General features: G+C 43.5%; 1 protein-coding gene across 1 annotated transcript in view; it reads left to right on the plus strand.

Annotated features, from left to right (window-relative positions):
- The window catches only part of LOC307224147 (maestro heat-like repeat family member 5), a gene marked incomplete at its 3' end in the record, with an annotated part of 23,966 nt that continues 11,361 nt past the window's right edge, over positions 1–12,605 (plus strand). The window contains exons 1-3 of the mRNA XM_079990644.1: positions 1–34; positions 3,099–3,238; positions 6,608–6,637. Coding sequence (XP_079846770.1) covers positions 3,143–3,238; positions 6,608–6,637 — 126 coding nt within the window. The 5' untranslated portion in view covers positions 1–34; positions 3,099–3,142. The remainder of the gene's footprint in view (positions 35–3,098; positions 3,239–6,607; positions 6,638–12,605) is intronic.

Here is a 12,605-nt window from a genome sequence, read left to right on the forward strand (position 1 = left end):
AAGAGCCTCGAGGACTCTGGGCCAGCGTTCCCAGGTGAGTAGGCAGAACCAGATCCCTCTTGGGTTCCCCTTGGCCTTAGACTTGGTGTTTACCTCTACGGATGTTGGTGATCTGACACTAACTAAAAGTGAAACAAAAGAAGTGCCATGGTCAGATCACTTCCTGGTGCAACTGGACTTCTCCGCGACCCTTCCCCTCTGCAGGGAGGTGGGACCGATTCGGATGGTCCGCCCCTGCTACTTAATGGATCCAACTGGTTTCCAGAGAGCGGTAGGGGATGTTTTATCCCAAGTTGGTGGCCTCTCGGCTGATTCCCTGGTGGCCCGTTGGAATGCGGAGTTAACCAGGGCTATTGACTGTCTGGCTCCGAAGCACTCTCTCTGATTGCATGGAGCCTGGACAGCCCCATGGTTTTCTCCAGAGCTGAGGGCGATGAAACCATTGTTGAGATGGCTAGAGCGCTGGTGGCGGAAAACTCACTCTGAATCAGACTGGACACGGGCTAGAGCTCAACGTCGAGCCTACCAAGTGGCAATGCAGAAAACAGCAGCGGGAGACTTTTTCAGGTGGTTCACAATCTATCAGAACCACTTGCACCACCAGGGCCTGGTAGGGACCCCAAGATCTCCTGCAGTGCTTTTGCAAAGTTTTTTGCAGATAAAGTCGCTCAGATTCAGAAGGAGGTAGACTCCACCGTGGGAGCAGGGACAGGGCGGGAGAGTAGCACTGTCTAGTTCTGTCTAGTCCTGTTACATGGGATCAATTCCAATCTGTTACCTCCGAAGATGTGGACAGGCTGCTTGGACAAGTGAAACCAACCACCTGTCTCCTTGATCCTTGCCCATCCTGGCTGATAAAAACGAGCCGGGAAAGGCTGGGCGATGGGCTCTGCGGGGTAGTGAATGCTTCTCTCTGTGAGGCAGCCTTCCCAGACCCACTGAAAGAGGCGGTCATTAAACCGCTTCTTAAAAAAACTTTTTTAGACCCAGCCAATTTGGCCAACTATCGCCCAGTCTCAAATTTACCATTCTTGGGCAAGGTGGTTAAGCGGGTGGTTGCCGAACATCTCCAAGCATGCCTGGAGGATACGGACCATTTGGATCCCTTCCAATCGGGATTCAGGCCTCACCATGGGACTGAAACTGCCTTGGTCGCACTGGTTGATGATCTCCGGCGGGCTAGGGACAAAGGTGAGAGCTGTTTCCTAGTTTTGCTGGATCTCTCAGCGGCCTTTGACACCATCGACCATAACATCCTTCTGGACCATCTAGAGGGGCTGGGAGCTGGGAGCACTGTTATACGGTGCTTCCGCTCCTTTCTCCTGGGCCGTGCCCAGAAAGTGGTGTTGGGGAATGAGTGTTCAGACCCCTGGGCTCTCACGTGTGGGGTGCCTCAGGGTTCCGTCCTCTCCCCCATGCTTTTTAATATCTATATGAAGCCACTGGGAGAGATCATCAGGGGGTTTGGGCTGGGTGTTCATCAGTATGCAGATGACACCCAGCTTTACCTCACCTTTAAATCAGAACCAGTGAAGGCGGTGAAGGTCCTGTGTGAGTGCCTGGAGGATGGATGGTGGCTAACAGATTGAGGTTGAATCCTGACAAGACTGAAGTCCTGTTTTGGGGGGACAGGGGGCTGGCGGGTGTGGGGGATTCCCTGGTCCTGAATGGGGTAACTGTGCCCCTGCGCAGCCTGGGAGTCACTTTGGACTCACAGCTGTCCATGGAGGCACAGGTTACTTCTGTATCCATAGCAGCTGTCTACCAACTCCACCTGGTAAGCAGGATGAGACCCTCCCTGCCTGCAGACTGTCTCACCAGAGTGGTGCATGCTCTAGTTATCTCCCGCTTAGACTGCTGCAACGCACTCTACGTGGGGCTACGTTTGACGGTGACCCAGAAACTGCAATTAATCCAGAATGCGGCAGCTAGACTGGTGACTGGGAGCGGCCGCCGGGACCAAATAACACTGGTTCTGAGAGATCTGCATTGGCTCCCAGTACGTTTCCGAGCACAATTCAAAGTGTTAAAGCCCTAAACGTCCTCGGTCCAGTATACTTGAAGGAGCGTCTCCACCCCCATCATTCAGCCAGGACACTGAGATCCAGCACCGAGGGCCTTCTGGCGGTTCCCTCATTGCGAGAAGTAAGGTTACAGGGAACCAGACAGAGGGCCTTCTTGGTGGTGGCGCCCACCCTGTGGAATACCCTCCCTTCAGATGTGAAGGAAATAAGTAGCTATCCTATCTTTAAAAGACATCTGAAGGCAGCCCTGTTTAGGGAAGTTTTTAACATTTAACGCTGTATTGTTTTTAATACTTGATTGGGAGCCACCCAGAGTGGCTGGGGAAACTCAGCCAGATGGGCGGAGTATAAATAATAAATTATTATTATTATGATACAAGGTCAGGGTCTCTCTTGGTTTCCTTGATGTCTGGGTGGAAGTCCCCCCCCCCCATCCCACCACTCCTTGTTCAGAGGCGTGTAACATGGAACAGGGACTTCCGGGTGGCTGCCCCTGTTCTGCATTGTTGGGGGTTGGACTAGGTGACCCCACAGGTCCCTTCAGACGCTACAGTTCTATGATCCCTGTTCAGATATGGCATGCACCCGCTCATTGCAACAGGCGAGAAGCCCCCTGAGAAAGAACTTGCCGTCTTTTCTCATGTATAAGACGAGGTTTTTTACCCCCCAAATCAAGTGTCAAATTGGGGCTCCTCTTCTACAGGGGGAGTGCTGAGGGGGGACGGACGCTTGATTGTAGCCGCCAGGAAGAGATTCCCAGCTATGATTTCTTTGCTGTGGAAAGGGCTGTTGTCAACTGGCAGACGATAGGTGACTTGGTGGTTGATGCCTGCCTGCAATTGTGCAATTTGATTAATGGCTCCCTCCCCCCAAAAAAAGCTCAACCACTCTGGGCAACCCCTCCCCAAAAAAGCTTAACAAGTCTTGGCAATCTGCCCCCGTTTTCTAAATTGTGAGTGCCCAGAAATAGGGGGCGTCTTATACATGGGGGCGTGTTATACATAGATAAACACGGTACCTTTCCCTCTCATCCGCCTCATTTACTCACCTCTCTCTCTCTCTTTCTTTCTGAAGAACTCTCTGATGAAAACTTAGAGTACTTGTTGGTGGGTAAGAAAATGCTGGGAGGAAGAACCGTCAGAGAAGCTTTGGAGATGATGGATGAAAGGGAGATTTTGGAGACCATCCTCCAACACCTCCAGCCACCTCCCCAGGTGTGTGTGATGCAGGGTGGATTTGATTGAAATCAAATCGATTTAAAGCATATTTTTACATTCTTGCTTGTATAATTAAGGCATCTAATCATAAGCTTGCATTTTTATTAAAGCTTATATGTTTAATCAGGGCTTGTATTTTAAGAATGAGCTTAAAAATGTTCTGTTTCATGCCAGGCAGAAGACCAGCTGCCTAAAAACCTTGGCAAGATGTTTTTACTCCTAGACAAGAGGCCCCCCTGATTTATAGCAGAAAACAACTCTCAAAGTCGTAAAAAGGGAATTACAGGCTGACAGCCAAGGTTACACTGACCCTACAAATTAAGGGTTGATAAATAGTAAAATGAGCCATATCTTCTTCCTAAGGTTAAAAAGGTCAAGAGCAGTGAAAAAGCATCTAGCTGGCAGAAAGAGAACATTTTTGGGAAGTCTTTTCTAAAGCTGTTTCTTTCTTAAACTAAGATCCTTTTAAGATTTCTTTTCCTTTTAAAAGGTTGTTTATGTATTAAATATATTAGTTTAAATATAATTATGCAAAGGATTTAAGAAATGCTAGATTCTTATTTCATATAGTTGTAAGAGTTGTAACTATCCTGAAATTAAGTCAGCCACCAGCCCCCCTTGCCAGACAGAAGACGCCAATCGAGCACTCCTGATATATGGTTGTCAGGCCTTTTGTTTAGAAACCTTCAAATGAAGGAGATCTCTCAATGTTGATGTGAACTCAATCCTTGACATATGCATAAGATAAAAATTCAAGATTAATTATCTGTTTTGGAAGGCAATAGGGCAAGGAGGGCAAGAGGTGAGCTGGTAATTAAGATTCCTTGTTGAGACACATGTAAGATATATTACTACTTATTTGTCATTTATAGATAGAAGAATATATAGCTTTTTGATTTCCATAAAAGGCAAGAGGAAATGGGTGTATCTTTTGTGATTGGTTCTAGCAAACAGCCAATAGGAATTTTAACCAGGCTGATTGGACAGAGGCAGCCACAGGAGGAGCAAGGGGGCTGGATTAAGGAAATATAAGTGCTGGCCAGAATGGCAAGAGGCCAGGCCAGAGCTTGGTAACCATATACCACTGTGCCTCATATTTATTTGTCTGACAAATAAATTACTATTTTAATTTCTCTATTGCTGCGTTGAATATTTCATTCCAGCTAAGCGTTAACCACAAGCAGGGTGCTACATAATCTTAATATTTACAACCAGATGAAGGTTTCATTTTGGGAATAATAAATTTCCAGAGTAGTTTTTACTACTGATTTGGTTATACTGTTAGGAATGCATAGACAGATAATTATGAAATTATTGTGGGGTATAATAAGTTAACTGTGTACAGACGCTTCAGGTTACATACGGTTCAGGTTACAGACTCCACTAACCCAGAAATAGTACCTCGGGTTAAGAACTGCCATCGGCTCAGGGGCGAGAGGGGAAAAGCCGGATGGATTACAGAGAGCCCCCAAAGATCGTGGGAAGCAGCACTTCCTCAGCGGAGGAAGGAGAGGAGATGCAGGGGTCGGAGGAGGCAAGGCGGTGCCAGGACACCTTGCCTGAGCAAAGCGGGGAGGAGGGGGGTCCCCCATTACCCAAGCCTTCCTTGCGCAGTAGGCTTCCGCGCAGAGAGGGGAGGCGCAGACTGGGCCCCAAGAAATTACTCTGCTGGGGAAGGTTGAAGGGCCGCCCACTCTCAGATTCTGCCCGTGAATGAGCAAGACACGGAATAGAGGCGCTCTGCATTCTAAAGGTTTTGATCACTAAGAAGAAAGCTGGAAAACAGACTCTTGAGCCATATTTCCTGATTGCTCTCAAGCAACCAACCAACCGGTACCTCTAACAGTGGTGCTTCATGTTAAGAACAGTTTCAGGTTAAGAACGGACCTCCGGAAAGAATTACGTTCTTAACCTGAGCTACCACTGTATATTTGGACAACTTTTCTGCTGTACCTTATTGGAAGAAAAACAACCATTTTCTTAATTAGAATTTAAACAATTTATTTAACTAAAACAATAACATTATAGCATATATATCCATGTTTGTTAACTGATGTGGTTAACTTTTTTTAAAAAAAATTCTTAGAATGAATTTTAGCATATATGAAAAACTTAAAATAAATCCTTACTTCCCAGTGAATAGCCGTTGGACTATAATGCAACTTAAAAAGAAAAATATATTTCGGAAGATTTTTCCTCCAAAAGCATTTTATTTTAGAAATCCAAATTAATTTTTTTAAAAATGTGATTTAAATCAAAGAAATCCATTTTAAAAAAAGCGGGTCATTGATTTTTAGCCACCCTGGTCTGATGTTGCGCAGCGTGAACCAGGATTCCCCAACCTGGTGCCCTCTAAATGTTCTGGACCATATGCTGCCTGGGGCTGGTGGGAGCATGTAGAAGGAGAACTGCCATGAACTATCACAGGCAAAGGCAAACCCAGCCCTCCAGCTGTTTTGGGACTACAGCTCCCATCATCCCTAGCAAACAGGACCAGCGGGTCAGGGGTGATGGGCATTGGAGTCCCCAAACAGCTGGAGGGCCGTGTTTGCCTCGGCCTGAACTATTGGGAGCCCAGCTTGGAGGAAGGTCCTATTTGCAGATGCAAGAGACGACTTTCTCCTGGTGGGGCTTGAAAAGAGGACCAGGCAAATTTGGGGAAGCAGAGAAGGCGATCAGTGCAGGATCTGTAGACCGGAAGAAGAACCAATCCATGAACTTGATTTGGTGGGGTGACTTGGACCCCAGGAAATGTTGCATGTTTTTTTCTTTAACTTTTGCAACTGATCGTTCCCGATATCTGGGAACGTTTGAGAATCCGATATTGTGCAGTAAAAGTTTTTGTGACTGTATTGTGCCTGATATGGCCAATATTTCCTCTTCGCTCTCAAGAGCAGTTAATTTGCCAGGCCTGGGCATTTGGCAGAGCAGGCAAGCAAATACTTTCTGCAACAGAAAATTTAATAAATAATCATACTGGGAGTGGTATTGTCTGTTTGTTATTATGGTATGTATTTTTGAGTTTTTATATTGTAAACCGCCCAGTGATCTTCGGATGAAGGGCAGTACAGAAATTTAATAAATAATAGTAATAGCCACAATGCCTAGATTCTGTTTGTTCATGGCAAGAAACAAAGTGCTTTAAATGAATGGTGTGTCTCCCAGTCCAGAGGATTTATTGAATCTTCTTTGGAGTGTTACTTTAAAAAAGAAGAAGAATTGATTGCAATAGATTTTACTCCAAATGATTTTTGCAAGAAGTCTATTTCTAGGCATGTGGGTTTTTTTTAGAGAAGACAAGTGGCAGATAGATGGCAACTGTTCTCTAGACAAGAAACATGACACTTTTCTTCATTTTATTCCCAGCAGAAGACATCCAAGCCTGGACACAACAAGGTAAGTCCTTGTCATGAATTCTTCGCGGCACTTTTAGTGGAATGCTCAGAGTCCCAGGTTCTTTAGTGCAGTATTTATTATTGTGAGCTCAATATATATACAAATATCTACAGAAGCAGTTCATCTAATCAGACAGAGTACCTGCACCTTGAGGCAAAAGAAGACTCCACACTCATCTACGCCACTCCACCACTATTGGACAGGCTTCAAATCAAATCAAAATGTTTATTCGGCTTTATGCCCATCATGAAACACAACACAACAAAACAAATCAAATAAAACAGCGGACTCGTACAAGCCACATGTAGTATAGCACAGTTTACAACTCACAAGGACAAATATCAGCCATTCATAAGAAAAGTTTAAGATTAAGATTAAAATTAAAAAAAAAATTGCACTACACTAAAATCAGTATCTGATGTCGTTATAGAAAATTCTTATAACTATCAATAATCAGCTAACATTCCATTCCGTCTCTTGTACGAGAGGACGGCTGTTAGGAATTTAGCAACCTGTAGGGTAATATAAGGATCCACATCTTGAAGAAACCAGGCAAGCTGTAGGTCTACTGGTTTGTCAGCCATTGGCTGGATTATGGAGTTTAGTATGCTAGCACGGGCTGAACTGTACAAAGGGCAGATAAACATAACATGATATAGAGATTCAGATGTTTTCATTTCACAAGCACACGTTGAAGGGACTTGGCCCTTAGTGAATCTATGTCTCAGCACGTTTGTTGGAAAGACATTAAACCTAGTTCTAATGAAGGCATATCGGTGAGACGTGGCCATAAGCGATGTTAAGTAGGACGGAGTGCGGTAGATAGGGGTTATGCCGAAATTTAACGGCAAACAGGCTCCACCACCAGCTACAAAATTTTGGTATAGCTCTGCATCATCCAGCCTTTGATTTATACACCTTTTTGCCACATTTAGATCCAGTTTGAGCAATTCAGTGGGTGAGATCTCATAGTACTGCAATTTGGCAAGGATTTTTCCTGACCACAAATTTGTGAAGTCATCTCGCCACATGCATTGAATGAGATAGTGGTTCGGGAGTTTATGCCATAGGGATATCCAATAGATCAAAACTCTCCTCCATATAACTAACTCCACTGACGGGATCTTCATTTCTAAACGAATAGCCGCGTTACTTACGCATGTTGGTAATTTTAAAAGTCGGCGTAAGAATTGGCTTTGAAGTGACTCTAATGGTGAGAGGTTTGCAAAGGCAGCCCATAAAGGTGCAGCATAGGCCATTGTGGCCATCACTTTGATGCTATACACTTTTAGGGCCGCAGGGATGAATAAGGCCCCCTCAGAGTAGAAAAAATGAAGGAGGGAGTGTGATAGGGCTTTTGTCTTGTTTTGAAGATATTCAACATGCGCTTTCCACCCTAAATTATATTGAAAATAAATTCCTAAATATTCCCTTTTAAACCGGTGACAGCCAATCACATTACTGCTGCGTCATTCTGACCCAGCACTTCCACAGAGAGTATTGGATCTGTAGCCTTATTGGAGTTCACTGATTGGGTCTGCATTGCTCCGGGACAGGAGGAAGGAAGCCAAATGACACCAAGGTTGATTCAAAGAAGAAAGAGTTTATTCTGCTCTCTGGATAGCAGAAGGTACTTGCGTGATCAAGTCCACAGCAAGTCCAAAGGAATTTTAGGTGGTTCACCGGGGAGTCCCCCGGTGTCTTCCGACACCGGTACGTTCTCCTGGTCAGTGTTATCAGCAAGCCAGATCTCTCTCTTTTTTTTTTAAATGATATTTATTAAAATTTCCAATAAAAACATACAAATACAAACAACAACAATAAAAACAAAACAAACAAAAAACAACAAGTATAATTTCAAACCTTGTTTTCTCAACCTATTTTCCCCGACTTCCTCATACCTCCCCGTTTTGTATTCTAATTTCATAATCCAATTAGCAAATCCATTCCCTTATTTCCCAAAAGTTTTTTAATTCCATTCCTTTTCTTGATCAAGAACTCTGAAAACCACATTATTTTTAAACCCCTGTCAAACTAGCATTCATTAATCTTATAGTATTTATTAAGGTAGTTGTCAGAGCTGCTGACAGCTCTGACAGTAGTCTTTAAATTTCTTCCAATCTTCTTCCACTGTCTCCTTCTCCTGGTCTCGGATTCTGCCCGTCATCTCTGCCAGTCCCATATAGTCTGTCATTTTCATCTGCCATTCTTCCAAAGTGGGTAAATCTGGTGTCTTCCAATACTTTGCAATAAGGATTCTTGCTGCTGTTGTGGCATACAGAAACAAAGTTCTATCCTTCTTTAACACCACATGGCTAACCATACCCAGGAGAAAGGCCTCTGGTTTCTTCAAGAAGGTATATTTAAATACCTTTTTCATTTCATTATATATCTGTCAGAGCTGCCTCTAGGTCCCAGCTCACAGAGGACCAACGCTAGGCTGTAGTAATGTACAAAAGTCTTTATTGAAGTTCAGTTTCCATTTCAAAGCCACAGCGTGCAGCCCTACGTCTTAAACCCTAGATCGGCGAAGTCCCGTCTGAGTCTCCTCCCCTATGACACCAGTTTAAGATCCTAGCCCTGCTCCACCTTTTACGCTGCTCTCTCCTCCTCTGGGTCCTCCTGCCCGCTGGGGCATTGCCCTTTCTGGACTCTTCCGACGCTGAGTCGCTTAGCTCCTCCCCCTCCCTCCGGCGGGCTTTAGGACCCGGTTCCCAATCCTCATTCTCTGCTGTCCCGCGCTCCTGTACATTTGAACTTGCCTCTCGCGCCAGCCCAGTGACCTTTCTCCTAACCGTTACACTACTTCGGTCACTGCTTCCCTCTTCCGGGACACTGGCCGGATCTGACCTCTCCTCCGTTGTCCGACTTTCTGATGGAGGCGTGGTCAGCCCTGCCTTATCTTCTCTCCCTGGTGGGGAATGCACTGGCCCCGATCCTTGGGACTCTTCCCCCCCACTCTGCTCTGGTGGGGAAGCTGGTCCTGATTTCCAGCTACTGCTCTGGGAGTCCCTGCTGCCCCCTTGCTCCTGGGGCGTTCCCCTTGGGAACCCCCTACCCCTGGCCACTGGCGCCCCCTTCTGTGAATCTTCCAATTCGCTGGAGAGGCTCATGGAATCCCTCGGTCCACTGTCCTCTTCTCCTACGCTCCCCTCGGATTCTTCCCCTTCGCTCTCCATCTCCTCTCTTCCCTGTGCCTCTGCTCCTGAGCCCCTGACAATATCATTTCCCAGAAAGCCTTAATCCTTGGGCATGTCCACCAGAGGTGAAAGAATGAACCTTCATTTTCTTTACACTTCCAACATTTATTATCTGATAAGTGGTAAATTTTTGCAAGCTTGACTGGGGTCATGTACCACGTATAAATCATTTTCATAATATTTTCTCTCAAGGCGTTACACGCCGTGAATTTCATACCGGTGGTCCACAACTTTTCCCAGTCAGCAAACATAATATTGTGTCCAATATCTTGCGCCCACTTAATCATAGCTGATTTAACCGTTTCATCCTGCGTGTTCCATTTCAACAGCAAGTTATACATTTTTGACAAATTCTTAGTATTAGATTCTAACAGTTCTGTTTCCAATTTTGACTTTTCCACCTGGAAACCAATTTTCCTATCCAGCTTATACACCTCCATTATTTGATAATAGTGAAGCCAATCTCGCACTTTGCCTTTTAGATTCTCAAAACTCTGCAATTTCCACTTATTGCCCTCCTGTTCTAGAATTTCACAATATTTTGACCATTTAGACTCCATATTAAGTTTTTTCAATGCCTTTGCCTCCATTGGTGACAACCACCTTGGAGTTTTATTCTCCAACAAATCTTTATATTTAATCCAAACATTATACAATGCTTTCCTGACAATATGGTTTTTAAAGCCTTTATGAACCTTAACCTTGTCATACCACAAATATGCATGCCACCCAAAAAAGTTATTAAAACCTTCCAAATCTAAGATATCTGTGTTCTCAAGAAGCAGCCAATCCTTCAACCAGCAGAAAGCTGCTGATTCATAGTAAAGTTTCAAGTCTGGCAGGGCAAATCCCCCCCTTTCCTTTGCATCAGTTAAAATCTTAAATTTTATTCTGGGTTTTTTGCCCTGCCAGATAAATTTAGAGATATCTCGCTGCCATCTCTTAAAGCACTCCATCTTATCAATAATTTGCAATGTTTGGAACAAAAATAACATTCTAGGCAATACATTCATCTTGATAGCTGTGATTCGACCAGACAAGGAAAGCTTCAAGTTTGACCAAATTTCTAGATCTTTTTTCACTTGATTCCAACATTTCTCATAATTATCTTTAAATAGATTCATATCTTTAGCTGTCATATTAATCCCCAAATATTTTACACTCTTAACCACAGTTAAACCTGTTTCATTCTGAAACCTCTCCTTCTCCCCTGCTGTTAAGTTTTTCTCTAATACCTTAGTCTTTGATTTGTTTAATTTAAATCCTGCCACTTGACCAAACTCTTGAATTAATTCCAAAACCCTTTTGGTGCTAGATTCTGGCTCTTGTAATGTAAGTACCAAGTCATCTGCAAATGCTCTCAATTTATATTGTCTCGCTCCGACCTGAACCCCTTTAACCAGCTGGTCTTTTCTTATCATGTTCAGCAAAACCTCCAGGACCGAGATAAAAAGTAGTGGGGAAATTGGGCACCCCTGACGTGTCCCTTTTTCTATCTTAAATTCTTCTGTAACTACATTATTTACAATTAACTTTGCTTTTTGTTCAGAATATATTGCGCCTATACCGTTTTCAAAACCTTGGCCTACCCCCATCCCATGGAGATTCTTCTTCAAAAAGGTCCAGGAAATATTGTCAAAGGCTTTCTCCGCATCCACAAATATCAGAACAGCTTTTGTGTTTATGTTAACTTCTAGCATTTCCAAAATGTCTATTATATTCCTTACATTGTCTGATAGATGCCTTCTCGGGAGAAAGCCCGATTGGTCCCTATGAATCTCCCCCATCAAAACTTTTTTCAGTCTCTTAGCTAAAATATCAGCAAAAATTTTATAATCCACATTTAGTAAGGAAATTGGGCGGTAGTTTTTAAGTTGAGTCTTTTCAGTCTCTGTCCGGTATAAGCGTGATATAAGCCTCTTTCCACGTTTCAGGTGCTTCTTTCCCCTCAAGAATTTCGTTGCAGACTTCCTTCAAAGGTTGTATTAGCCATTCTTTTAAAGTCTTATAATATTTGGAAGTCAGTCCATCAGGCCCCGGAGATTTGCCCAGTTGCATGTTTTGAATGGCACCTTCTATTTCTTGTTCAGTTATTTTCTGATTCAAAATTACTTTGCCTTCACTTGAAATTTCCTTCATCCCATTTTTCTCCAAAAATTGTTCTATGTCGGTGTCTTTTTGTGGCCCTTGTGCATATAATTGTTTAAAATATCTCTGGAAGCAGCTTCTAATTTCAATTGGATTGTTGATGTTCTTTCCATCCACTTCTAAATTTGTCACTGTATTTAGTTTCTGTCTCTTCTTCAATTGCCAAGCCAAAAATTTCCCACATTTGTCCGCTGATTCAAACGTTTTCTGTCTCATTTGTTTAATTTTCCATTCTATTTCTTGGTTCATCAGTTCCATATACTGAATTTGATATAATTTAATTTCTCTCAAGATCTCCTGAGACTTTGGTTTTGATCTTAATTTCTTTTCTCCTTCTTTAATTTTTTCCAAAATTTTATCCTTTTTCTCATTTTGGCTTTTCTTTTTTATTGCATTTTGTTGTATCAAGAAACCTCTCATAACCGCTTTGCTTGCGTCCACATTGGTCCTCATGTTAATCTCAAAGTAGTCTTTTAATGTTTTTTGGGCCTTTTTGCAGAATTCTTTGTCTCTGAATAATGTGTCATTCATCCTCCATCTGAAAGTGCCGGCTGTGGTTTGGTTCATCTCCATCTTCACGGCGTTATGGTCGGAGCAAGTTTTTGGGCAGATTTCCACTT

Source organism: Podarcis cretensis, assembly GCF_951804945.1.
Source record: "Podarcis cretensis genome assembly, chromosome: 1".
Lineage (NCBI taxonomy): Eukaryota > Metazoa > Chordata > Lepidosauria > Squamata > Lacertidae > Podarcis > Podarcis cretensis.